The sequence below is a fragment of the Acanthochromis polyacanthus genome, chromosome 19, assembly GCF_021347895.1.
Source record: "Acanthochromis polyacanthus isolate Apoly-LR-REF ecotype Palm Island chromosome 19, KAUST_Apoly_ChrSc, whole genome shotgun sequence".
Classification (NCBI taxonomy): Eukaryota; Metazoa; Chordata; class Actinopteri; family Pomacentridae; genus Acanthochromis; species Acanthochromis polyacanthus.
This window is the reverse complement of record NC_067131.1, coordinates 24235747-24263569: the sequence shown is the minus strand read 5'-3', so window position 1 is coordinate 24263569 and position 27823 is coordinate 24235747. Positions and strand designations below refer to the sequence as shown.

The 27823-nt window shown below is 39.3% G+C and overlaps 1 protein-coding gene across 4 annotated transcripts in view; it reads right to left on the bottom strand.

Annotated features, from left to right (window-relative positions):
• wu:fj29h11 (uncharacterized) overlaps positions 1 to 27823 on the bottom strand; it is a 61992-nt gene that overhangs the window by 14239 nt on the left and 19930 nt on the right. For all 4 annotated transcript variants that reach the window (XM_051939109.1, XM_051939108.1, XM_051939110.1 and 1 more), the window contains exons 14-36: positions 27596 to 27820; positions 27354 to 27463; positions 26406 to 26621; positions 25697 to 25823; positions 25387 to 25573; positions 25138 to 25285; positions 24311 to 24488; positions 23921 to 24098; positions 21853 to 21979; positions 21589 to 21708; positions 20893 to 21043; positions 20679 to 20791; positions 19588 to 19738; positions 19237 to 19485; positions 17928 to 18140; positions 12519 to 12700; positions 12166 to 12349; positions 7765 to 7907; positions 6101 to 6282; positions 3409 to 3668; positions 2070 to 2307; positions 1798 to 1981; positions 100 to 223 (exon numbers count right to left, since the gene is read on the bottom strand). In XM_051939109.1, the coding sequence (XP_051795069.1) occupies positions 100 to 223; positions 1798 to 1981; positions 2070 to 2307; positions 3409 to 3668; positions 6101 to 6282; positions 7765 to 7907; positions 12166 to 12349; positions 12519 to 12700; positions 17928 to 18140; positions 19237 to 19485; positions 19588 to 19738; positions 20679 to 20791; positions 20893 to 21043; positions 21589 to 21708; positions 21853 to 21979; positions 23921 to 24098; positions 24311 to 24488; positions 25138 to 25285; positions 25387 to 25573; positions 25697 to 25823; positions 26406 to 26621; positions 27354 to 27463; positions 27596 to 27820 (3990 nt within the window). The remainder of the gene's footprint in view (positions 1 to 99; positions 224 to 1797; positions 1982 to 2069; positions 2308 to 3408; positions 3669 to 6100; positions 6283 to 7764; positions 7908 to 12165; positions 12350 to 12518; positions 12701 to 17927; positions 18141 to 19236; positions 19486 to 19587; positions 19739 to 20678; positions 20792 to 20892; positions 21044 to 21588; positions 21709 to 21852; positions 21980 to 23920; positions 24099 to 24310; positions 24489 to 25137; positions 25286 to 25386; positions 25574 to 25696; positions 25824 to 26405; positions 26622 to 27353; positions 27464 to 27595; positions 27821 to 27823) is intronic.

Here is a 27823-nt window from a genome sequence, read left to right as displayed (position 1 = left end):
AGCTGCAGACAGATGGGGCATACGGAGTAAAGAAATGTGTGAGTCGCTGAATGCAAGAAAAGCTATCAAACAAAACACTGGCAATCGAAATGTGCTTACCAAGTCTGGCATAGAGTACCGACACATCCTGTAGCACTTCAGCAGTTGGTATGGGAGATGATGAACAGATCAGCTCCAACAAACCAACATACTGCTTCATGTTGGGGCTGTGATCCACATTCAGCTATACAAGATATATGATAACAGAAGCATTACTATAGCATAGTGTGTGGTTAATTATAATGACAAACACAGAAAAATGCCTTCATAGTGAAAAGATTTGTGTATAATTTCTTGTCTAAATGTCTACCACAATTAGCAGGTGACAGACAGAACTCCATGTGCTAACCCACTCAGTCCTTCTTCAGCAGATCATACAGTTTATGTAAGCTAGCTAGTGACGGCTAATAAAGTTCATGTTTTGATCTGGATCAAGTGTTCCATAAGTTCAGAGGGTTTTTTGTGTTCCAAAACATGTGGATTAGCCTGATTCCAGCAGAAGGCTGAATTCAGGATCAATGTCAAGCACAAAATGTTGTAAAACTTTGAAATTGGTCAAATAACACAACAATCCATTGTGGACTTTATAATTTTAACAGTTATTTGCAGTGAAAAGTTGATCAGACAAACAATAGGTTGCTTCTTTTGTGCCCATAAAATAGTGTCTCAAACAGCAGTAAATATTAAAAGAAAATATTAGAAGTGTTGTTCAGCACCATATATTTATAAAAATGACAATCATCAGAAAAATTAATCAAATATAATAATGTATTATAAAGGTGGTTTCTCCACAAATGAACTCTGAACATTCATTACTTTATTAACTAATGGAAATGATATAAAACACATGTTCAAAATAGCCACAGCATATTACTGAATTTTTTTCTCTTGTAGTTCAGATGAGATTATTACTCATCTTGGCCAGTTTGTATTTGGATCAAGGCACGATAGACATTGAATACAATTCAATGCGATGTTGGTTTGAGTAACTAAAACAAAAGTAAGATCGAATATCTGTTCTTGGATGTTTTCTTATGCACATTAAACTTCTTGAGCACCTGAGTCTACAAGTCTGCTTTTGCCTACCTCTGTCTGGAATCAAGGGGCCGTGAGAGCAGCATAAATCAGCCACTGCTATTGTTGTGCTTAGCAAGCAAACAACTTAATGAGTCCAAGAAATCCTGAATCACACTTCAACATACGGTAAAATTATGTGAGCTGTCATTAAGCCATAAGAAAGACTATGACAGACCGATTCCTCGAAAAATAGTAACTGGCAATCACAGCTTGACCCAAACTCAATTTTGCTTCTCCGTCCTCAGAACCAGGTGTCCGATTGTCAGCAAGAGCTAAAAAGTGCATGTCTGGAGAAACTACCTTCAGCTGACTGACAGACAGCAGAAATTTAATGGGGAAAAGCAGTTTTCATGATGACTCAGCAGAAAAAAAATCTGCATTGTTTTGTACCGATTAGCTGGTTTATTGATTGTCAGTGAGACCAGAAAACTTCGTGACACTGGGAGCCTGATTAACGATTACAGATAACATTACATTATTTCACAACATATAAATAGCAGGAGATTTATGCGATTTAAACAGCTGTCTCTGGAGATTAGGCTTCACTATGCACACCAGAGGAAAGATAAATAGGCATGTAGCATAAAAAAAAACACTCTGGGTTCCAGGGTGAGGTGCGCCTCATGTGGGTATAAATCTATCTGTTCTGTGATACGAGCACAGGACTGACGGCTTTCTTACCCTGGTGAAGAAGTCTCTCATGCCTTCCAGCTGGCTGTAGAAAGGAGCAAGGACTCTGGGCTCCTGGATAGGACTGTCTGCTCCGTGAGTTAGCCGTCTGTAGCGCTGGAACATGGTTGTAGTGTCACTCCAGCAGACCTCTTTCAGGTGGTAGAAGCGTCCTGCACACCAGTCCCCATTATGCCTGAAGAAACAAAGTCTGACTTGTGACCTCAGGTGTTTAAATGTTGACATTAACCTGGAACAGTACGCTGATACAGTTCATGACGTACCTGTTCAACTCCACGAACACAGCAGGTGTATGACGGAACAGTTCCTTGAGGCTATTCTGGGGACAGTTTGTGTCCAGATAGGTGTAGATGTTGTGGATGTGCTTAACTGTAGAAGTAAAATTTGCCCCTTCTGACTCGTCGTCAGGGTCTCTCTGCTCCTGGTTATCTGTCTCTGGTTTGACACACCACTTCTTCAGGTAGGTAATCAGAACTTCCACTGAGATCGTTTCTCTCATCCCTAAAAGAAGGAGGATACAGTTGCAGTCATGTTGTATATCATGTAACGGACTCAACTTGCATCAATTACAGAACAACCAAAAACTACGGCTATTGACAGCAGAGATTTCTACCACCACAAAAAATGCTCCTCTCGAAACAAGAAAAAAAAAAATTATTTCAAGGAACTTTTACCTTGAAATATGTGGAAAAAAATCTGCCAATAAAACAAGCGAAAAATGCCTTGGTAAGATTTGTTAAAATACGATATTTAGAATATTGAGATCTTAGCCAAGAAAACTTATTTTAACCTATATTTTACCAGGATCGTCAAGCTTAGGTGTCTTAAAATAAGCCAGACAAGCTAAAAAAACAAAAGCAGTTTTCCACTCAAAATTAGATTTTTGCTTTCATGTTACCTCCTAATTTGAGATGCATTAACCCTCCTGTTGTCCTCATTTACGGGCAACAAAAAACATTGTTTCCTTGTCTGAAAAAAATCTCAAAAATCAGAAAAAAAATCCCCAAATTTCTGAAAATTTGCTAAACCTTCAGGAAGAAAATTTCAGTAATTCCTTAAAAGTTTCCCTTAAAAGTTTTATTTTAAAAAATCCTCCAAATTTGGCAAGAAATTTCTTGTAAATATTTTCAAAAAATAAGTAAAAATCTTCCAAAACAATTCTAAAAATATCTAAAGTGACTCCATATATATCAATAAAACTTGGAATACTTTCTTAAAGAAACATTTTTAACATTTCTTTTTTTCATCAAGCAATTTTCAAAGATTTCCCAAAAATGTTGAAAAAGAAGTTTCACTGTGAAAATATGTTTATTTTTCCACATTTTCAAACTTTAAAACAGGTCAGTTTGACCCGCAGGACAACACGAGTGTTAAACTTTTTGAGTTTTCTTCTAAAATTCAGCTCAAAACAAGATAATTTCAAGATTGTTTGATTTAATAAGATATTTAAGATGCACTGTCTTAAAACAAGTCCCTCCATTCTGCTGAAATGTCACTTGTTAAGTGAATTTATCTTAAATCAAGTGGACATTTTGACTAAAAATAAGAAACAGACATGGTAAGACTTTGAGTTTTTGCAGTGCATGGCAGACACATTGTTACCTAAAGTTCTGCTGAACTCGCTGGGTTGGATGTCCACATAATCGACGTGAGTTCCCAGCAGGCTGGTGATTTCAGGTGATGTCAGATACACTGAGCTTGGACACAGATACTTTTTCTCCGACTGTTCTCCTTGCTGTGGGCGATACGCTGGCACCCATTCAAGGCGGCACAAGTAGTGGTAGAAAGAAGATCTGGTGCTTTTGATTTGTCGCCCATCGCTGTCGATCACCTGGGCTGTGAGGTACTGAGAGTAGCGATGTCTGGAACAAAAGTTGCAGAAGTTTTCAATCCCTCTTTTCAGTGGGAAAAAAACTGGATAAATGCTCTGACAAAATGACGGCTTCTTGGACAAGATACATTTAAAATAGAACAATATACTTTCAGAGATGTAATTACCACAGAGTGTGGATGGCAGCCTCTTAAGCTGTAGCTCAGTGAATCTCTTTTTACTTAGGATGACTCAACAAAGTGGCAGAATTGTGTGACCTACATTTCACTGCTCTGCATGTGCTTAATGATCAGAGTTAATGCACTGAGAAATTCTAAAGGCAAACTGATCAGAGCAATAGATGGCAGTTTCTCCCCCCATGCGTTTACAAAGTGGAAAAAGAGAGTAAACTAATTTGAGCTTGTGCATGTTCCTGACAGCTATGCATTTCTTTTAGTCCTCCAAGTCACAGCTTGCATGAATACTAGCAGAGTGTCCTTTGTTTTTCTCTGACAGCCTTCATGGCCCAATAAATTCCTCTGACGATGGCTTTTGTGATGTTCAGTTCATGAACTTTTCTTGACTAGCTCACTTTCATGTCCTAAAGCAATGATGGACTGTTGTTTCGTATGCGCTTAGCTAAACAGTTCTTGCAGAAGCAGTAATAAAGCACAACTACTTGCTGTAAACCAGCATTATGACTTCAACACATCTGTCCGTGCATCTTTCTCAGTCCACCAGCTCGCCTCACTGAGATTCTGAAGAAGAATAATAACACAGAAACTGATGCAATTTGACAGGACTGGGTCCTTACGTTTGGATGAAACCCTTGAAGTCTGAATCTATGTTTTTGAGATTATCATCAGTCCAATGTAGTTTTAGTGGAAAGTGGAAATGCTCAGCCATGTTGCTGACTGCTTATTTCATTCATGTTTTTTAGTATGTAAAAAACATCAGGTAAAAGATAAAAACAACCTTAAATATGTAAATTAGACAGGCAAATTTGTAAAGTTAATCCTTTTTTTCCAAAAAGAAAAGCACTTCAGGTTATTAACTCGTCATTGGACTAGCTCATAGCAACTAAATGACTCATTACAGAAGAAAACAACTCCTCCACTTTAACAAGACTAATGTGTTAACAGCAAATATGATAATCTGTGTTATCTGTACTATTTTCTTCGTACTATACAATTTCATGTGTTATTTCATAGTATAAATGTTCTGCTATATGTAAAAATAAAGAAAAGCATCTGACTGAATAGGTGTGTCCAAATTTTTGATCAGTATGCTGGAGATCGACATTAGTATTCTATTAGTACTCATTCTGTGGTAGACTAGGATATTTACTGCTCATTTGATTTGATGTTTTTATGTGATATTATCATGTTTTTAATAGGCTGTATAATAAAACTGATTTAAAAAAAAAAAAAAATGGCGCCAGTGATGCCTTTGAGTGATGTCTGGGAGCCACACCTAAAACAGCTGAACAGTCTGCCACTAAAAAATGAGACTAAGAAGATCAGGATGGACACTTGATGGCTTGTATTGGGAAACAGTTGCCAATTATGTAGAGCCTTAAAGACAAATGCAAAAATAATGGAGTGATCCTTCAATTATTCATTCAACTGTGAAATAAAAGAGTGGCTGTTAGGAACGGTTGCACAGGACATAATTAAACTTACTGCTCTCCAGTATGAGTTTGTGAGCATGAGTGACCTACTTACCTTAACTGTACTCTGCTCACACATCTACAACACTAACAGGATGGGACCACTGTAACAGCCGTTTATTATTAATTTGATCTCTCTGACAACGTCACTACAAACATAAGGCTGATGAGTCTCTCAGGGAGAAAATATCTTTTAACTGTCAATTTCAGTAATCATTTCACAGCCACAGTAGAAATAGGGGGAATTACAATGTAAAGCCACTAACATTGTCATTATCGGTGGAAAAGGGGTTTCCTAAACATAATACTGGACAAACTAGAGGTCGATCGATTACCCCCCAGATTCCTACGTATTAAAACAAAGATAAGTCATTATAGCTGTATTTAAATTTCACTTTATTTACTGTGGAAAAATTTTAGGGAGTTATTTATTTAAGCTTTCACTCAACTTTATGAGAGATGCTTCTGAGTCTAGGAAATCCATGCACTTCTGGAGCTATTATTTTCTATTTGTTTGATTAAACAAACATGCTTTAGGCATTTAAATGAAGTTCAGTGTTTACATTATTCAAATTTTTTTACGCCAATTTTTACACTTTTACTGCAAATGAATATCGGCTCCAAATATCGGTTATCAGCCTCCTCCTACTACTAATAATCGGTATCGGTCTGAAAAAAAAAAACATATCGGATCGATCTCTAGTACAAACCTTGTGAATGGACTCATTGCTAAAATGGGACAATCTTTAATGGACAGATCATGACACAGGAGGAGAAGCATGTTAAGTGTGTGTCTTTCACTGTGTGAGTATTACCCAGTGTCCCAGTTGGTCTCCAGCAGCTCCAGCAAAGCCATTCTCTGCTGCAGCAGGAGGGAGCCGGGCAGCTGGGCTGTAGCCAGGGCATGAAACTCTTCACAGGGGTAATCATCGAGCACACAGCCCTCCCCTAGTGTTTGGGGCCGCATCACACTTTCAGCTGCCCAGGGACTGGAGGACTGGCAGAGATAGAGAGAGAAAAGAACGCGCTTCATAGTTAATAACTGCTATGATTTCATTCTCTGTGGTATAACTCTGTCATCTATGAAAAGCCTGAAACTGTCGAGTACACTGCAGGCAGAATCCAAACCAGAAACAGAAAGTTTGATCACAGCAAACCAACCCCGATCTCTCTCCATCCTTTATTTATCTGCAGATTTTTTTCCCCCAAAATGATCACATGAAAGCCCTCTTTAGGCAAGAAAAAACACACAAAGTCAGGGAAATGAAATCCTGTTATGTGTAAATGTAAACACAGATCAGATATAAATACTGACGTGAGACTAAGTCAGGTCAAAACCTTGGCTTACATTCCCACAATATTATTTACCATCATAATTTTTGTTTTGTATCATGCTTAACTTCTAGTCTCTGTGTTTCCCAGAGAGAGTGTCATCTAAAAGATAAGTTCAAAAAACAGTGAATGTTCCTGTATTTCTTCATCTTCAAATACTACATACTAATTTTACAATATTATAAAAGTAAGAAAATCAAAAACATCCTCGCACTTGCTGAAACCAAAATATATTGTACTTTTTTGTTTTAAAAAAATGATTTAAAAGGACTAAATAATTATCAAACTGGTGTCATTTTTTTTCCTGACAACACATTGACAAGTGACTGACTGCTGAAGAGAAACCAAAAGGATCTAATTAATCGTTGTTTGTAAACTATTGTTCAACAGCAGATGACAAAAACTGAAATTTTGACACCTACAGGGAAAGCTCCGCCTGCTGATGACGAGCATGTGATACGAAGATCAAGTGCAGTTACTAAGTGGACCTTGTTCCTCAGTGTTAATCACAAATTAGGAAGGCCTGTCAATGTATTAAAAGATTTGATGGTAGTGACCAAGGTGATAAATGTCAATAATTGTTGTCATCAACTTGAAATGAATATACAAGTTTTAAAGTTACTAATGATGACTTTTTGGAGGAACAATGGCAGTAATATATTTCCAAAACTGCATGCACGCACAGTGACTGATGGTATCAACACAAATCCACATATTATCCCCTGTAGCTGCAGCCCAGGCTAAAACAGGCATCAGGAATGTCTGACCTGCACAGCCTCTGTTCTATCCGTGACATGTCCCATCAGTCACCTGCTTTTTCTGCTCATCCTCAAAGCAGCTATTGATCTTTCTCGTCCTGCTGTGACTCAATCGTTAGCATCTTCATCCTTTAATCACTATCTTGTTTGTCACGATGACTCACAAATGCAGAGGAAGATTCTCGTCTCACTCTGGTCTCCATGCAACCAGTAAATATTGTGTCCTTATGCAACACATCCATAGCTTTTTATCATTCGTGCTTACAGGTAGGGCCGTCACGACCTTTTTCTAGTGTTTTTTTTTTTGCCAGCGTAATTGCATCTTTGCAGCATGAGCTGAGCAGTAATCCAAAATAGCTGAGGTAACAGTTCAGGGACGTCCTCCTCACCAGTTCTGCAGCAGTGAGTGTCCGTCTTTCTTTGCGAATGATGAGACCATCTCTGACTCCCAGTCTGCTGAACAGCTCTCTCCATCCTGCTACATCGTTGTCTGTCTGCACATAGCAGGGACTCAGCAAGATCCAATCACAGCCTGGTGAAGGGGAAACAGGATTTACAGATGGAAGAGTAATAAAGAAGTGCCTTATTAAAACCACAACCAGGAAGACTAAGATGTGTAACTAGGTAATGCACACTGTTTACCTTTTGATATTGGTTATTCAGTCATTCGAACAAGGTCTAACATGGGCGTAATTAATCTGCTGCATTGTTTTATCACCAAAGGAAGACTGATACATTGTGCATCTAATACAAACAAAACCAATGCTTTTGTGGTTTGTAAGTAGAAAAGAGCCAAAGCCTCAAAGGAGAAAATCACATGGCAACATATTTTGATCTTTAAAGTCCAACAGTAAACACAATGGAGCAAAAAAAGATGACAGCTTCTATATTAACTGACTTAGAGCTGAAACAATCAGCCATTCTGAGAATTATTTCAATTTTAAAAAGGTCCGATATTGTCCTCTGAATGTGTCTTAGTGTTTTGGTTTTTTGCTCAAAATACTGGAAAGATGGTTCCCTAGAAGCCTGTACTACAGAAAGCTGGACTTGAGGGTAGCCAGGTTTAAGTCTGGCTTTTCAGGACTACAACAGTAGGTCATGTCTCACCAAGTCAACATCAGGAAGACAGCTTGTGCTGAACACTTAACTTGCAGTGGAGCAGGTTAAGTTTATGATAATGGAGAAACAGGTATAACTCTGCCTACTGACCAATCAATTTCCTTGGAAAATGGAACCATCTTTCTTTTTTAGTTTTTCCATTTTCCAAGGCCCTAAGGAGCTCGGTGCTGGATTGTACTGTGACGGGACCTCTGAGGAGGGAAAAAGGTTTTAGAGGCCTTTATATACTGAAATAATCCTAAAACAGAGACTTAAGAATGTGTTAACATCTTGTACTTCCTATGATTTTGATGTTTTCATATTCGTTTTTTACATGCCAAAACAATTGAAAACCGCAAAGCAATGAAAGAATGAAACTAAAACTGTTACAAATGCTCACACACTGTAAGAACATCACATTAAAGGTGTGATAACTGGAATCATCCTCCACATCACCTTGACAACAGTTTTCTTTTTACAACCTGATTATTTATTCTTTATATACAATAACTTGTCTACTGTTGTAGTGTTGCATAGAGGAACTCCATTTGAAATATCAATATAAAATTAACTAAAAACTAAAAAATAATAAACTTATATTTAAGCAACTTAAATGTGATTGAAGTTTCACTTATACACACGTGGACAAAATTGTTGGTACCCCTCAGTTAAAGAAGGAAAAACCCACAATTCTCACTGAAATCACTTGAAACTCACAAAAGTAACAATAAATAAAAATTTATTGAAAATTAAATAATCAAAATCAGCCATCACTTTTGAATTGTTGATTAACACAATTATTTAAAAAAACAAACTAATGAAATAGGGCTGGACAAAAATGATGGTACCCATAACTTAATATTTTGTTGCACAACCTTTTGAGGCAATCACTGCAATTAAACGATTTCTGTATTTGTCAATGAGCGTTCTGCAGCTGTCAACAGGTATTTTGGCGCACTCCTCATGAGCAAACAGCTCCAGTTGTCTCAGGTTTGATGGGTGTCTTCTCCAAATGGTATGTTTCAGCTCCTTCCACATATGTTCAATGGGATTCAGATCTGGGCTCATAGAAGGCCACTTTAGAATAGTCCAACGCTTTTCTCTCAGCCATTCTTGGGTGTTTTTGGCTGTGTGTTTTGGATCGTTGTCCTGTTGGAAGACCCATGACCTGCGACTGAGACCAAGCTTTCTGACACTAGGCAGCACATTTCTCTCCAGAATGCCTTGATAGTCTTCAGATTTCATCGTACCTTGCACACTTTCAAGACACCCTGTGCCAGATGCAGCAAAGCAGCCCCAAAACATTACTGAGCCTCCTCCATGTTTCACCGTAGGGACAGTGTTCTTTTCTTCGTATGCTTGGTTTTTGAGTCTATGAACATAGAGTTGATGTGCCTTACCAAAAAGCTCCAGTTTGGTCTCATCTGTCCAAAGGACATTCTCCCAGAAGCTTTGTGGCTTGTCAACATGCATTTTTGCAAATTCCAGTCTGGCTTTTTTATGAGTTTTTTTCAGCAGTGGTGTCCTCCTTGGTCGTCTCCCATGAAGTCCACTTTGGCTCAAACGACGACGAATGGTGCGATCTGACACTGATGTACCTTGGCCTTGGAGTTCACCTTTAATTTCTTTGGAGGTTGCTCTGGGCTCTTTGGATACAATTCGAACGATCCGTCTCTTCAATTTGTCATCAATTTTCCTCTTGCGGCCACGTCCAGGGAGGTTGGCTACTGTCCCGTGGGTCTTGAACTTCTGAATAATATGAGCCACTGTTGTCACAGGAACTTCAAGCTGTTTAGAGATGGTCTTATAGCCTTTACCTTTAAGATGTTTGTCTATAATTTTTTTTTCGGATGTCCTGGGACAATTCTCTCCTTCGCTTTCTGTTGTCCATGTTCAGTGTGGTACACACCTTTTCACCAAACAGCAGGGTGACTACTTGTCTCCCTTTAAATAGGCAGACTGACTGATTATGAGTTTGGAAACACCTGTGATGTCAATTAAATGACACACCTGAGTTAATCATGTCACTCTGGTCAAATAGTTTTCAATCTTTTATAGAGGTACCATCATTTTTGTCCAGGCCTGTTTCATTAGTTTGTTTTTTTAAATAATTATGTGAATCAACAATTCAAAAGTAATGGCTGTTTTTGATGATTTAATTTTCAATAAATTTTTATTTATTGTTACTTTTGTGAGTTTCAAGTGATTTCAGTGAGAATTGTGGGTTTTTCCTTCTTTAACTGAGGGGTACCAACAATTTTGTCCACGTGTGTATCATGCCTTATGCAAAGCTGTGATGTTGATAAGCCTATTAGCTTACATTCAGTAAGTATAATGTCAGTGTAATCATGAAAAGATATCCTAGGCATATTTAACTTATGCAGTAAAAGCTTCAGGTTTTATCCCTGTTCTAAATAGGCTGCTTCAGCGTCTGTAGCCTTACATGTGGCGGAGCTGCTGCTGTCCACACACATTTCAGGAAGAAGACTCTCTCTGCTTTTTTTTAAATTCAGTGACTGACAAAGTGAAACACATGGAACATTTGAGGTATTTTTGCTCTTTGATGAGCATTTCAGAGTTAACAAGTAAATAAGTCTCACAGACTCCGAGACAGCTGCATATTCCGAATGGTTCACCTTGACAGCAGGTCAGCGAAGCGGTATGACATGCAAATATTTAGCTTAATAACTTAGGTAACCACCCAGTTTCTACAGAGAAACAAGATAAAATTATTACTGGCTTGTAAAGCTGGAGGGCTTTGTAGTTGAAGGGGAAGTGGAGGAATGGCAGTACTAAGCATCTTTATGTTTTTACATCGTTTTCTTCACACCTCAGATTCTGTATTTCTATATGAGTTTTACAGCAGGTACTTTGAACACATTGTGTATGCTAATGCAGTGCATTTTGCAAAAATAATGTAGTCTAAAACATATACAATAATAAAGTGTTTTATATTTGTAAGGGCAATTATTATATAGTTTAAAGTTTATTTTATGTTATTTTGTTAAACAGGTATCTCAAGTGTTAACACAAACCCGTGAAGCTGATTATTTTTTAAAAGTATGGCTGTCACCATACACAGCTTTCCAAAATGAGACAGTTTTCATTCTGTTTATTGCATTTCATACTGTAAAATGAGCAGCTGTGCCAACATAAAATGGCTCAGATCATCAGGACATCCTGACAAAAATGCTGCTACGGATGTTTTAAAATGGCCAGAAGAGAACATTAGTTTGTGTCCACACAGTTTCTCTTTCTGCTTTTCAAAGCACAGGTCAAGTGTTCTGATCCATTTTCCATGACAGGTTGTCCACTTTACGACCACTTACATAACACAAACACACTATTATGCTCAGTACAATGGAGGCAAACCGTAACATAATCACTAAACACTTTCCTCACAAAAGAAAACACACACACGCACACACACACACACGCACACACACAAAAACACACACACACAAAAACAGGCACAGCTGATGTTCCAAATTTTCCCAGAAGAAAAAGAAGATGGCAGCTGAGGACAGTAAGAAAAAGCTTTGGTGATTGCATTGGATATTTTATTTGCTTTCTAGGCCAAACATGGGCAATGAACAATAACTAAAGAGGAGGAGACGTGTTCATGTTTAATAGTTTTCATTTTGCAGAAACAATCTGTGCGTGTCTGTGTCTGCGTGTGTGTTTCTCCCTACCAGGCAGTTTCTTAGGCAGGTTCATGTTGCCATACTCCTCAGAGAAGTGCACCCTTTCATTGGCTGGGCACAGCAGACCCCTGCAGGTCAGGACGGGTATTGCGATGTCTGAGTATTCCTGGCTGGAGGAGGAGTGCTGCTTGATGAAAACCAAGTAACTCACAATCACCGACTCCGGCTTCGACTTGTGGTGGAAACAGAAAAGAGTGAAATAAAAGAGAGAAGGAAAGACAGACAATTAGGGCAAATACGTTGGGCACATAGTAAGAAATTCTCTTTTTTTTGTGAGATTTTCTTACGCTGCAGTAGACACAGAAGTAGAACCAGCTGAATCAGTTTCATGTGTGTATTACCTTCCATTTGTTGCTGCGTACCGATGGGTAGATGTGCTGCTCCAGCACCTCTTGAGGCTCCAGCTCATGAACCCCAAGTCTTTTCAGCAGCTCTCGAATCTGCTGACTTTCCAGAGGCTCCAAACAGCTCAGCAAAGAGGGGTGAACCACGTTTATATCCTTGTACAATGCAGACAGTGGTCCTGTGAAAAGACAACAAGCTGGATTAACACCACCAATCTATACCCATAAACATAAAAGGGGAGATGAAGGCTTTTGGATTTTTCCAGCCTCCATATTTGTTCTAGTATGGTGGTAGTGAACAACATTGGATTGTAGATGATATGTCCACCAGTTTTAGGTTTAAGAGCTCTTCTAGGTGAACATCTTTGTTACGGCCACGGCATGTGTGGGTTCAGCTGTGGCTGTGCTGAGTCTCTCCAGCACCCCAGCTGCCAGCCATTCCCACTGACAACTCTGGAACTGACAACCTACACTGCAGCCCTGTTCTCCCTGCCTCCCGACCTTCCTAATTGGGCCACCCTCCAGCTCCCCTCCACCTCTGACCAACCAGACACGGCCACTGCCACACCTGCAGCCTATATACCTGCAACCATGCTGTTAGTTGGGGGCAGCTGCTATTTGTGACCAGTTCGCCTTGTGTTCATTGTCTTCACTTTTATGTTCCTTTGCCACTAAGCAATAAATCCCTTCACCTAAACCAACAACATTCTGGTTATTTTTGTTACATCCAGCCACCCCCTAGAGGTTGGATTGTAACAATCTTCATTTGACATTAAAGCTCGGGTCCGGAGTTTGAATCGCAGCGTCTCCCAAAACACTGTTGGTCCCTCCCTCCCTCTGATTTCGCCCCTTTATTTGTGCACGCGCGCAGTACCTGACAGGAGTGGCCGGAGTGCTGCAGCATCTTGCCTGTTTTGCTGTTTTCCCCTCTTCTACATTTAGTACATTTAGTAAATAATAAAGGAATTACGTTAGATTTCTGTATTGAGTCTAACTTGTCCTAATACCAAAATAACATGAATCTGCTAGGATGAACGAGTAAAGTTTCAATATGTGATTACACTCGTGTATCCCTCTCGATGACATTGTTTATCAAACTTAGTGCATTTACGCGTGTATATGTGTTACATTGTTTATTTATTTCTATCTAGAGTTCAGAATTGCATGACTCCTCTGACGAAGAGTATGTCCCAGACGCCCCAACATCTTCCTCCAGAGGTCGGGCATCTAAACGAAGCCGTCAGGCGGGCTATGGAGGCCGTGGTCGGGGAGTGACGCGAGCACCCCGAGCCAAAAAAGGTCCTGCAGTCTCTTGGCCTGACAAGCCGTGGGATTGGTAACTTTTCTGGAAGTTGCTGATCCCTGATGCTCTCTCCTCCACAAGCAAAGCAAATGTGCGCGCGGTTGCGTAGTGCGTAGCTCGCCCACCTCTGCATGGGCTTGCTTGCTGTGTGCGTAACCGTTGATTGACAGCATGACAAAGCGGAAGCTCGAACTTGATTGGTCGGCAGCGACCGGCGCCTTTTGGAATAACATGGGGGCATAGACTGTATATATAGTGGACGTAGCATCTGGCTCCAGAATTGAAGTCCACCCGGAAGTGTCAAAAACTTGCAATATCACGCCGTCCGCTAGGGTTGGCTCCAAAAAGCTTTTTCTCCATAGACCCCAATTCATTTTTGGAGAAAATAAAATTTGATAGACTGATTTTCTACAGCTCAGGATTTTTTTCCTGTTAGTTTTCATGGTCAAAATGAGAGATCAGGTGGCCGATCTTAAAATAAATCAATACTGAATTTTAAATAAATCGTTAAAGTTGGCGGAGCCAGGGGGCGCGGCTATACTTGATGGACAGCAACAGAAGCCTCTGCGGTAAAACGTGGGCGGGATAAGAGACTCTTCAGCCAATCCTGCCCCTAGTTGCTCTCCAGTCCAGCCTGTTTGATGACGCTTTTTACGTGACTGGCTCCAAAAAATCCAAAACGGCGACCAGGAAGTAGCAAAATCCGGGCTTCATTTTCTCGGCGTTGAAACCAACAGGTGACGTCATGGTTAGTTTACGCCTGCATGGGGGTCTATGAGAGGAAGGCGGAGCTCATGAATAAATTTTCATATCGCGTCATACTAACATTATATTATAGTATCGAACTAGACTAACACATTTAAGCTTTGTTAAACAATGATACATAAATTGAAAACAAACGGAAACTCCGGACACGAGCTTTAACAAGTGCTTTTCCAGTTTATGTCATAACTAATTTCCCATTTAGAGATTAGGCTTAATTTATTACATTGTTATAACTCGTGTCCAGTGTATTTGTGGCATGGATTTAGGAAATACACAATTCCTAGGGATTCAGGGTTTCTTGAATTTCATAATTTCTCCGTAACTATTTCTTAGGAATTACATGATTTTTGACAAAATTGCATACAATCACTGAACTAAATACCTGTAACTGAAAACCCTCACTGACCTACTTTTCTACTTTCCGGGGCTGGCTTCTGAAGGAACGTGTCCCCACTGATCTCTGTACTGCTCAATATTTCAGAAGCACACAGTGTTTAACTTTGCTGTCTCTCTGAAGCTATCACACTCAACTCTGTCCACTTGACTTCACCTTTAAGCAGAGCCTGAGGTTGGTGCTGAACATTGGCTTCACTCGCAGAAGGCGGTTTCAAACTGAAATCACTGACCTGAAAAGTCAAGACTTCACTCCTACCAATGTTATTTTCTGCTAATTTTCCGAGCATTCTTTGTTCTTTATCTGCATTCAGTGACAAAGAGCCATGTATACTGACGAAGGGAAATCGCAACAGCAAATTTCATGTACTGCCATACCAAAAAAAATCTTGCAAAAACTGCAAACACACACATATACTTGCAAATCTCAACAAACTGTGAACCTGAAATCTCTCTCTGTGGTTCCACAGTCACACCTTGTTGATGACAGGTCAGTCTGTGTGTGATTCACCAATCACTTCATAATTATTCAGAAGAAGAATGCAACAATATCACAACACAATGGTGCAACAACTGCAAACGTTTAGACAAAAAGACAAACATTTCTGCTTTCATACTATCTTGGTCTACATTCAGTGTGCCTGCAGATTCAGTGGCATCTCCAGTAAGGTCATTTCTATTATTGAAGACAGTGCACACACCTGCAAAAATATCGGTGTACAAGTTTCAGAACTCCAGAATGCTGAGAGCTTCAAGTTGGGTCAAGTTGTAAATTCATCATACCTCATCTGTACATGATAAAAGTGCACACAGTCCTTATCGCATCTGTATTGTTAACCTCTTTTGTATCTAGCTGCTGTACTCTGTAAAATTCCATGGTGAGGGATCAGTGATCTTATCTTATAAAACTGCTGGATCCAATAGTTCTCATAATGCAATGTTAGACCCTGCTGGTAAATACACTCTATTTAACACCATATCAAAGTCAAAGTCTCGCCACTGAGCAGCCATCTTGGTAACACCCCTGGATAGGTATGTGAGCAAACAAGACCGCTTCCCTATTTAAACTAATGAAGAGAGAAAGAGCCACAAATACAATTTCAAAAGTCACCTGGGCATAAAAATGCATTAACAGAATCACCGGTTAAATATGATAAAAACCGTTTCAAAAGTTTGCTGACTTTAATCCACACACATTTCACTATTACAGTTCTCTGTTCTTCAATCCAACTGCACTGCTGTCACAGTGACACTTTCCTTGTCTGAAGTCATGCACATTCTTCTATGTAAAAAGACAGCCAGAAACCCTGCTGCATGTAAACTGATTAAGAAATCAGGTTTTATCAAATTGTCTATTCTGATCAGGTTTATTGTTTGAGAAATCATTTGCTGCAGAAAGCTGACAGTAATCCCTTTACTTAGGTGCAAGTAAATCCACTGATATGGTTTTATAGACCAAATAATTCACTAATTTCCAGATACAATGAAGTATATAAATTAGGAAATGAAAGAAACATTTTTAATGTACTTTGGTGATCTGATCAATCAGTTGCCCTGGTTTTGAATTAAAGACATGGGTGATGCTCATGTGAAGCTTTGAATCCAAATGGAATAGAGTGCAGAGGAAGAATAGCACATATAAACTCTGAGTTGCTTATAGAGACACCAAACCACTTAGACTACATCATTACTAAAGCCAGCAGCAAACTGCAGTGACTTACGGTTAAATCCATTATTCATGCTTGCCATTCTGAACCTCTGCTTTGGGTACACTTTTTGAATGTGATGACGCACAACACGGGTGACGTTCCTCCCCTTTTGTATGAGCAGCTCTGACCCAGGTAGCTGTATATCTGCTTATTCTTAGAAAGAGGTCAGGTTTGTCCATAGACTGTATACAAGTTTGTCATACACCTACTTGGCTGCCCTAAAGGTCTGTGAGGTTTTGACTTCTAAGAACAGACACATTTTTTGACGCAGATTCTTTCAGAGTTCAGAGACTTTCACATGAACTCCTTTTCTATACCTGCTCAGACATCAGAAAGTAATGTTTCACTGTTGTACACAAACTGTGCTACCATGACTGTTTACTGCAGCGCCTTCATCTGAATGTACCAATTTATTCAATGTTCTATTTTTACTTATGTTACATAACAGCACAATAATTTCCAGCTTTTGCAAATATTTCCCTGCTGAGCTTTATGAGCACAGATGGAGTGTTACATGCGCACCTCTCATAGTCACTAAGGTGATACATATTTATCTGTTCTTGTTTATCTACATCACTTTATCACATTTTTAGAAACTGGAAACCTGTGAAACTGTATTGTCCTATATTCTGACTGCTTTCTTTGCTCCATCTGCTGTGCTGGTTCGTTGTTGTTGTCACAGTTGATATAGCACTATGCAATCAGCACATGCACTTCATACATTCTCTGCAGGTGCAGAGTAATTATGGGCACAAAAACTGAGAAAATGCACAGACGCAGCTGTCTCGTTCCCAAATCTCCATTGTACATGCTGATGTATACTGGGACTTATTCTGCAGCAACAATGCAGTGTTCTGAGATCTCAGCTATTTATTTGGGGAGACAGCTTATATAAAGAGCCAAGCTGTGAAATTACATAGTTGTAATGTGCTGTAGTTATACTGCAAATGTGTACACACATACACAAACACAGAAAATATATTCAAATGAACTCACATCTTCACTTTTATCTGAGCTGGATCAGGTAGTTGGCATATTGATATTTAAGAATAAATAGCAGAAGTCCATCCTTAGTAAAATATTTGTTGGTGCAAAAAAATGAAAACATATTGACTTGTTCAGATGGAGTCAGGCAAACAAGACCTTAGATTGTAATTAAATCACCAAACACATTTCAAAGCTTCTAATGGACATATACCACATTAGTCACTACTATTACCAAAGTAATAGAATTACCTGTCTGAGCTTGAGCTTCCTTTTTCTTGGTCTTGGTTTCTTCGATAGGAAAGAACACTCCTTCTCCATTTAGTGTCACCACACGTCCGTCAGCCAGAGGGATTATGGGTAGATCTCTGAGGGTTTGCAAGATAGAATCTGCCTCTCCGTAGCCATGCTCGAGAGCTCGGAAGTTGCAAACCAGCAACCTGGCCAGCCGACGCAGACCTCCATCTGGAATGATGACAAAGGGTTGGTGTCCAAAACTTACTGAAATATACTGTACATCACACAGAATTTAGTTAGAATTATAGATCAAATAGTCCTACACCACCAGACCTATCTACACCGAGCTATCATTCTGTTATAGATGAAAAAAGCACTCTGGTGTGTTTGTGTTTCTTTAAACCAATCGCAGTTCCCTTGAGCAGTGCTAAACCCAGGATGTAGATTCAGTAAATCTGCTATAAAGTGTTTTGGGGTATAACTGTTTCTTAGGAACATGGTAAAAATTAAACTTCTTCAACTAGTGGGCAAAACATGCAAGAGATCACTATGAATGTTAACTTCAAAGACCCAAGTATGTCTGCTTTACTGTATAATCCAAATCTAACATCAATCAATCAAAACTTGCTGTTATTAGCATGAAGGCTGCAGTTCTGAGGTTGTTATCATTTGCCATATTTAAGGCACATTTTGAAGAGCAGAAGAGGCCCATACAATGGCCATATGATGGCCTACACCCACAGTCTACATCTGGACAGTCAGACTACAGAGCAAACAGGCATATATGTAAATAGCTGTTTGTTTCTAATGAATTCACACACACAAAAAACAAAATAAAGAAAGATATGCATAGGTTTCCTAAAAAAAAAAAATTAGTACCTATTGTTTAAAAACCAGACAGAGTGGTTTGAAACATAAGTAGGTATGCTAATGAGACTATCAATGAAGCAAATTACAGTAGCAAATTCATTAGCAAATGTTTCACAGTTTCCATATTTGTGTTGGCATGTTTTTCTATGCAACAAAATACTCCTAATATTGTAAAATAAAGCCAAAATTATACAATTTACATGTCAAAAATTGAACTGCATTAAAGACATTTATGTTGTCATCACTCATTTCCCCTCTTTTTCTGCTCACAGTTAAAATCCCACAGTCACCATGACTAAAATATGACAGGCTGCATGCAATCATAAAAAATTACTGAAGATGTCATCTCTAAGCAACTAGATGTATCCCTTCTGAAAAGCAGCTGTATTTTTACCTCGAACACATGCCACAGTACTACATTTTAGCTGCGCTTTAATCTCTAGTCTGTACACACCTGAATGGATGCCCTCCACTCTCATCAGCTCCTTGGCCATGGCTGTGGTTACCGTGGTAACATCTGATCCCCGCAGATATCGGACTCCCAGGTGAGTGAGCAGGGAGGCGGGCGGGGCAGGGCTCAAACCCGGATGGAGATAGGACAGAGACAGGTGCCTTTCCAGCTCATCTCCACCGATCACGTCACGGATCACAGCATCCTGACAGACGGCCACTTGGGACGGCAGCTTGTACACAACCTTACCATCTGGGAAAAACGGCATGGAGTAGAAGATTTAGGCACAGTATTTTCAAATTCTCATGAGTTTTTAAGGGTTTCATTTGCACAGCCTGCAGGTGTAGGGAATACCTGAGCAGAGTGTAGGCAGGAAGGCTTTGCCCTTGAGCAGCTGAATGATCTGGCTAGCAACGGGCTTAAAGAAGTCCAGCACCTCGTCAGGCAAGGGAGTAAACTGCAGAAACTGGCAAAGGCCCTTCAGCCCCTTGAACTCTGGGTGGTCCTGGAACAAGGAAAAGACAGGACAAAAGACAACGATATTACTATTTCATGTTTCAGATGTCCTGTGGCTGGCGCACATTATTCATTCACCTCAGCTACAAAGTCAATCAGGCCATTGTTTGAACCAGGCTCATATTAACGGTTTTATCACATTTATTAAAAATATCTCTGACGTTACTGGTTTCATTCATGAACTAAATATTATACATATCTTTCAGCCATTTCTATTTACACATTTTCAGTCATTTATTATCTAAATACTTCACAGTAAAGGCCCTAAAAATACACTAATCAGACATAACATCAAAACTACTGACAGGTAAAATGAAGAACATTTATCATATTGTTACAATGCAATTTTTTTCTTCAATCTTGGGGTCATGTGGCTGTTAAATTGAAATATAAAGCCAAAAAAAATTACCAAATGTTAGTTTTTTTTTTCCTGGTTTGACAAAGGTGAGGTTCAGGAAAAAAGATGAAGTCATTTTGATTTTTAATCTTGATCATAATTTCAACATGACTCATGCACATCATGAATGAAAAAAAAATAGAAACAAAAAAAACAGAAAACATAAATTTACAAGGGCTTTAAAATGTTTCAGTCGTTCAAAAGGCATAACTCTCCAATTTCTGTTAAACCTTTCATTTTAAACAACTGTGGGACATATTGAGATTTATGAATGTTAATTTTCCATTGCTAAAAAAACCCCAACATAATAGAAACCACAGAAATGTTTTAGTGAATAAAAAGCTTGTTAAAAATAGAAGACAACAGTTGGAAGCCTTTCCTCCCCACTTCATTGAAGAGTGAACTGTCAGAAGGTCTACGTAAAAAGCCCAGAGATTAGTTCATCAAATAATCTGCTTTCTTTGCAGGAATCAATAAGCATCTCATCTCTTGGTTGCGTTTTTTTCCATACAGCTCTGCAAGTTTGACTTACAGTGAAGACATCCATGGCCTGGAGGAAGAGCTGTGGTATTTCAGATCTTAGCCACTGGTTCCAGGAGCTGTCTCTGTCAACATCTTCACGAGAGGAAGGAATGTCAAAGTCACCTAGAGGAGAACAGGGCATCAATTAGTGGCACAATTTTTTCTTTAACAAACAAAATGTGCTCAGAAATAAACTGCTCTGTGATCTCAATCTCAGTTCTCACCTTGAATGATGAAACGAAAACCAAAACTGCGAAGGGGCAGGTAAGCAAACACAGGTTGCTTCTGAGGCTGGCATACAACGTCACCTCCTGTGATGTCGCTGCCAAGCTGGAAAGCCAAAGCGAGCTCGGTCGACTCAACATCCTCTTTGATCTGAAATCAATGTCACAGCAGACGCAACAGCTCACAAACAGGATGACTTTTAGAGAAATGGATCTCGGTGTCTGCTCAATGAACGGTGACGCTGATGGCAAACTAGAGCACAGAATGTACAAAAATTGCAAGACATTTTTCCTTCACTCAGCTTTGTTCTTTCTCTTACATAACCTAACAGCAGGTAACGGGTGGCTGCCTATGGGAAATAGAAGAGGAACAGCTAGGAAAGAAAGAGTAGCGGGGATTATGGAGTCGTTCCAGCCTGACAGATCATTAAAATTATTTTGGTGGCCTTTATGCGCTTGTGTGTGTGAAAACTCTGACTAATGAATGAGTTTTCACAAAGGAAGACCTTTGAGAAGCAGAACGAGTGACACTTATGAAGCCCAAAAACTGGGAGCATGTCAGAGAAATGCAAAGCTCCAGTGGATTTTATTTATGTCCCAGGAGGAACTGAGTGCACAAACAGATGCTAACTTGTTGTTTTGAGTATCTGAAAGCAAAGCAGCAGAATGGAATGGGATTTCATTTGTGTGCATCACCTTCTTGGGCTTCAGTGTGGTTTTGACCACTAGCCAGCGCTCGATGCCCTCTGTGTGCTCCACCTCCAGCACACTGTGACTGAGGTCTTTGCGAGTCATTGTCATGTGACGTTTCTCACTCTGTTGACAGAAAGCAGTAGAGGAGAGAATTAGGGAAGATTTTTTACTAAATCCTTTAAGGCTGGTTTATATTCACATCTCACATGGAGTGCTAAAATTCATATGTACACTTGTTTATTTCTTTGGAATGAAAAAATGGATGACCTGATTGTAGATGGTGATGGAGCGCAGGCGGTGCAGGAAGAGCAGCAGCGATGGGTGCACGTCATTAAACAGGTTTCTGGTCAGACGGTTTTCAGAACGCAGAGGAAGGCTGATTTTAGTGGTCCAGCTAAAAAGAGAACAAATGCACTGAGTGTAATTTGATGACTAAAATTTCTCGAGGCAAGATTCTCTGAATCGAGGCTTCACTTAATCCACTACTTACTAGACCCAAGGTCACTAACTGGTGGACCTGGACTGAAAATCAATAAATTATGAGGGGATTTTAAATTTGACAGGATGCTTCTATTTTATCTGGCGCAACTTTTCTAATGTTAATGGCATTTAGAAGATCAGAGAACTGAACTGTGAAGCCAGTTCAACATAGTCAGACTTTCTTTGTGTACGTCGGCTCAACAAAAACCTCAGTCAGAGGTCTGAAGGTGGTATCAACTTTCTATGTTATCTCAGACTTCCTGTTTCAAACTCATCCACACAAACAGGAGCATTTAACGCATCATTTGACCTGTTTTCGCATATAATGAACCGATCGTGAACAGCTGTTTTAATGGAGAACATTGAGGAAAATGTAAATTTATGATGGTACAAAGTTGCTACTGGAAATTATGTGACACAGGAATGCTGGTAGAAAACTGCTAAATGTGTGTAATGTCTTTATTTTATCAATCAATGCAGGTGATTATTTGTAACAGACAGCAGCATAATAATTATATTCAAACACGATATTGCATTGAAGGTCTGATACTGTCTCATAATGAAGAAAATCACTTTAATTTGAATCAAATCAAAGTGAATCAAATATTCTCTGAATTAAATACTAATAAACTAATCAGTTTTCTTATTTGTGTTCTATCAGCTGTAGTACCAGCAGTTTAAATGGACCAAACATAAAAACAGATTTATTAGTTTTCTACATTACCAACTAAATAAATATTGGGTTCCCATGGCTTTACTTTAATTTGAATACTGCTGTACCATACTGTATATGTACAATACCCCTGAGATGTCCACCTGTGTTCCACCAGGATGGTTATTTCTGTTGCACAGCGCACTCACTTCAATTTCTGATGCTGTAACATGCATGGCAAGCGCAGAATCTGATTACTCGATAAATCGCCAGAATGCTGGATTACTAAAATACTCGATACTTGCAGCCCTAGTCAAAATTAATCTGTCTATTTCTTTAGGCAGTGGAATAGAAAATGTGCCAAGAGTCATTTGTTTTGGATTTCATTTCAAATTTGGAATGCCTTTAAACACACAAATACAGGATTAATTATAATACTGTAATAATAAGAGTCCTAGAAAGGTTATGTTAGGGGTAACAGATTAATAATTTTACCTTAATTTTGTGTTTTGTGTGTTTTGCCAATCGGTTTGGTGTTGCACAGGATGTGACAAGGTTAAGATGCAATCAGAGGCACAAACCACAGGAATAAATTTGAAACATTCTTTTTTCTGGTTGGGAACAAAACCTGCCGCTGTAATTTGGCAGTCATGGTGATGGAGCCCAGAATAGAAATACAGAGCGATTTAAGCTACAATTTGTAATGTCATTTTTCTAAAGAGTGTAATAATTAAAGTTTGTGCTTTTTGGCATCAACGGGCAAACATTCTACACTAACATTCCAGCATATTCTAATTCAGGTATTCTGAGAGGAAACTAGACTTTTGCATCAATGACAGGACATTTCACCCAGAGCAGCAGCACACTGTAAAAATGGGAATGTGGCAGTGCAATGGGTTAAATAGGGGCTTTCATTCTGGATTAAGCGAACCCCATTTGAATCCCAAATTAAGTCCCAAAAGGGAATTAGCAGCAGCAGCTTTGACCTCAAATTTAAAATATCATGGTGGCATTAATCAAACAAGCCTTTTTTCACAGACCGCATTTTGATACATCATAGCAGGAAAAGTGGCAAATAAAACTTAGAATGGATGAATTTCAGTTAGCTGATTCAGTTTAAGGGTCCTGGGACTTTGCATGTTGGATAACTGTCAAGTCAAAATGTCTGCTTTGAAAAAGCCTATTTTGTCTCAATCGTCCAACCTGTGGTGATTTATGTCTTTCAGCTGTGTGTCCAGAGGCCTCTCATCTTCAGTCCAGTGGGGGAGGATGTATCCCATGGGCCCGCAGGTCTTATCGAAGCACAAGTGGAAGCCATTGGAGTGAATCTCAGGACAGTCTGTGACCTTAAACACTGACTTGAAGCCAATCCCTTTTTGCCCTATAACAATTAGTGTAATGAGAAGTATTAAGACAACATGTTGATGACTCAAGCTTCACATTCTTAAAGGAGTCCATGTAAAAGAAAAAGAAAAACATTGTACAAAACACCTCATGGTATTTAATGATATTAAACAATAGTTCATTGACCTGCCTCTAATGAAGCAACAGTCAACCAAATGCAACTATTTGAGACATCCTGCACATAGTTACCAATGTATCCGTATTTATGTTTGCCCTTGGTGCTGCGGCCCACATCACAGATGGCCTTGATGTTTTCCTTCTGGAAGCCGGTCTCATTGTTGAGGACGGTGATGCAGTCTCTCTCCACCACAAAGGCAAGCGCTGGAACAACACCAGCTTCTGATGGATAACTGTTGTCATCAGCATTCTGAAAATTGGAACAAAAAAGAAAAAGATTTAAAAAAAAGCGGTCAGAAATGTTTAAGATGAAAGACAAACTTGGAAGGAAACCAAAATTAGTGGTCAGTCAACCAGCGTTGCTGTTTCAGGGCCAATATTGGTTATTAGTAATCAAGTTCATTTCTTTTTTATGTTTTAAATATGCTTCTTTTCAACATTTATCCTTGATCCTAAGGAGACAATAATACCAATAGTGAAAAAAGTGCTGAATGGGGCACCCAGACAACTCAAAAGGTTGAGCAGGCGACCCTTCAACATGGGCTAGATTCCCCCACACAGCGGCCTGGGTTCGATTCCAGCGCACGAAACCATTCTTCTCCTCTACTTTCCTGTCTGCCTCTCAACTTAACCTGTCAAATAAAGCCAAAAAATGTCCAAAAAAATTTTTTTTTTTTAAAAAGTGCTTTGATAACTAGCCAGGGTGTGATTGATTATCAAAATCTAAAGTAGCTTTATTTATTCTTTCACTGAATTTCAATCAAACTTGATCATAATATGAAGGAGCAAAACATTAAAAAAAAATATTATATCTTCTTTAGTGCTCAGTAGCATTTAGTCCCTATGAAGTTTTTATGACTTGAATCCATCTTTAGAGGTGTGAATGAATTAGAACCCACCTGAATGAGTTCCAGGACAAAGTGTGTGTCTTTGCTGTACAGTTCAGTAGAGAGGCGGTCCAGGCTGCGGCCCAGTCTCTCCTGGTGGACCTGCATCAGCTTCTGGCCTTCAGCGGTCAATTCCACCCCAATACCAAACTCACTTTTCCTGTAAAAGAGTGACAGTTTAGCTTTTCTTGTATGGGTTACCAGTCTGGACAAATTATGACACTTAAATTGACAGAGGAAATATAATTTGATTTGACAAACCTTATTTCTTCGATTATGCTTTTTTGGTAATGGTATGCAGCATCCTTTTCATCCATGTCAGACTTTTCAAGTTGTTGCTCAGCCTGGCCTCCCTCACTTTCACTGTTCGCGTCTGATAACTCTCCGTTGGGAAGTGGAGCCCACTCATACAGCTCCTCATCATCCTCTTCTTCCTCAATCTCAACGTCTTGATGACCATTGAGTAAAAGAAAACACTTAGTAATCAAAAAACAGAAAAAAAGGAAGCAGGTAGAGCCCTCTATTCACATTAAAGTTACAATTGCTGTTGTGGAGTACTTCTTTCGGTCACCTTGTTGTAGGCTGTGGTTGAGCTGGAAGGAAGTCTCGCTGCTGTCCATCCCGTTGTCCTCAAGATACTCGTCTTCACTCATATTGAGAGCTGACAGACTGCTGCTTTCAGAGTCTATCAAATTAGACTGAAGTCATAAAAGTAAATTAGAAAACAAGTTTGATAACCAAATCAAAGAAAAATATCAGCACATTTACTGCTACACACTTACAGTTATATGACAGCTTTGCCTTTGTAAATTTGTCCATATTTGTCTACATGTGAAATGTGTTTTGCATTTTCCACACATTGTGTTTCATGGCGTTTCATGGCCACATGTTCAGCTAAAATATGAAGTTATAGTGATTTTTTGACATTGTTCAAAAGGTTTCATTATGCTGTCACTATGAGAAAGAAATTTGATTATTATGGTTTGGCAGCTGCAAATGCTGTGTAGTCATGGCAGCAACGTTAACTAGTAGGAACCCAAAGATCACATTCAATTTTTGTAGATGTTATTTTGCCTTATTTAACATTTTAGCAGCCTGTACTGCTCATGATAATCACCAATATAAGTTTGTCTGTTGATTTCACTGATTCTGTTGCTTTATTTCCCATTACTGTGCTTATAAGAAAAACATACCAAGTCCATACATTTAAGGACTAAGATTTCTGTGATTATAGATGACTCTAATCTGAATCCTGCATTTATATTCTTCTGTATTCTGACCTTGACCTTATCCACGGGTGCTGTGTAGGTGTTATAGTCTTGGCTCTGCGGTGGGTTCAGCTTTTTCTGATAATCTTTGACCCAGTCTGTGATCCCCAGGAGGATGCCCAGCCGATGCAGACAGTTCATGTGCCTTGGGTCAGACTGAGCCACAGTGATGAGAATCTCTTTAGACGTGGCTTGGCCCAGGACACGGGAGAAAGGCTCCAGAAACACCTGGAAGTCATATTCATGCAAGAGCGTAAATACCATTTCTAAATCACAGTTGCCACAGAAATGCACTGCTGGACCTTTCAACATTTTGTTACGCAAAATAAATGTCAAAATTTCCTCAAAAACAAAAGCGTTGGTTCTGTGTTTAATGTCAAAAAGAGAGTGTTTTAGCACAAACAACAGTGAGTCCAAAATGAGCAACTACCCAGAAAGCTACTATGTCATTGTCAGTGATTTGGCATGACAACAGTTTGACAACCAAGTCTTCAGCAAATGAAGTGAGCTGATTAAATTCCCAAGCTAAAGCTGCCCACTCAGTTGGTCAAGGAGATATTAAATGTTATAAAATGCTGTCCTAGTTTTTGTGTGTGTTTGTTAAAAGCTGTCCACCATCTGTTCACTAGAGAAGAATGTTTCGTTATTGCGCAGTCCGAGTATTGACATTTTAAAAGAAATTAAAGCCCAGCATCAGTACCTGCACTCTCCACATTTTATTTATTGCTTTCTATTTGCTAACTGTAAAAGCAGACCAGTGTGGTTCTGGAATATCACAGTTTTCATTTTTATTGCCTGAGGAGTACTTTTTAAGAAGTTGGGAGACAAATTTAACAAGCTCTACTTCTCTTTCCATCTCTACTCCACAATTTAAACAAATCTTTAACGCAATTTCTTTTTTAAAACAGTATATGATTTCTCTTAAATAATAATCTATTTGGGCAATCCAGTGTGACTGACCTGCTGCAAAAGAGCCTGGCAGGTTTTGCTGGGGAGTCGTGTTAAACATTCCAGGAGGAATGTGGCCACTCTGCTGTAACACTGCACATCCTGTTCAGCCTGGGACAAATCTAAAAAACACAAACCGAATTTTAAGAAGAGTGACACAGTCATGTTGCATTTGATAATACTTGTGCATATTTCCGTGCTATTCAAACAGAATTGAAAGTGATCTTTAATTTTCCACCCTGTTGCATCAGTACCTTCTTTACCCACGGCTGCTGCCAGAGAGCTCTCCATGTGATTGGCCAGGAGAGCTGTAGGAGCGTTGGTGATCCCATCAGCTACCACCATGGACACAAGATGGCCGGCTGTGCCGACGGGGTCCAGTGCTGTGGCGGCATTAGAGAAGTACTTGTCTCCAGTGTGTGTGGTGATCCTAAGCAGTAAACCTGGTCCCACCTCTAACGCTGCCAGGCCTGTATTACCTG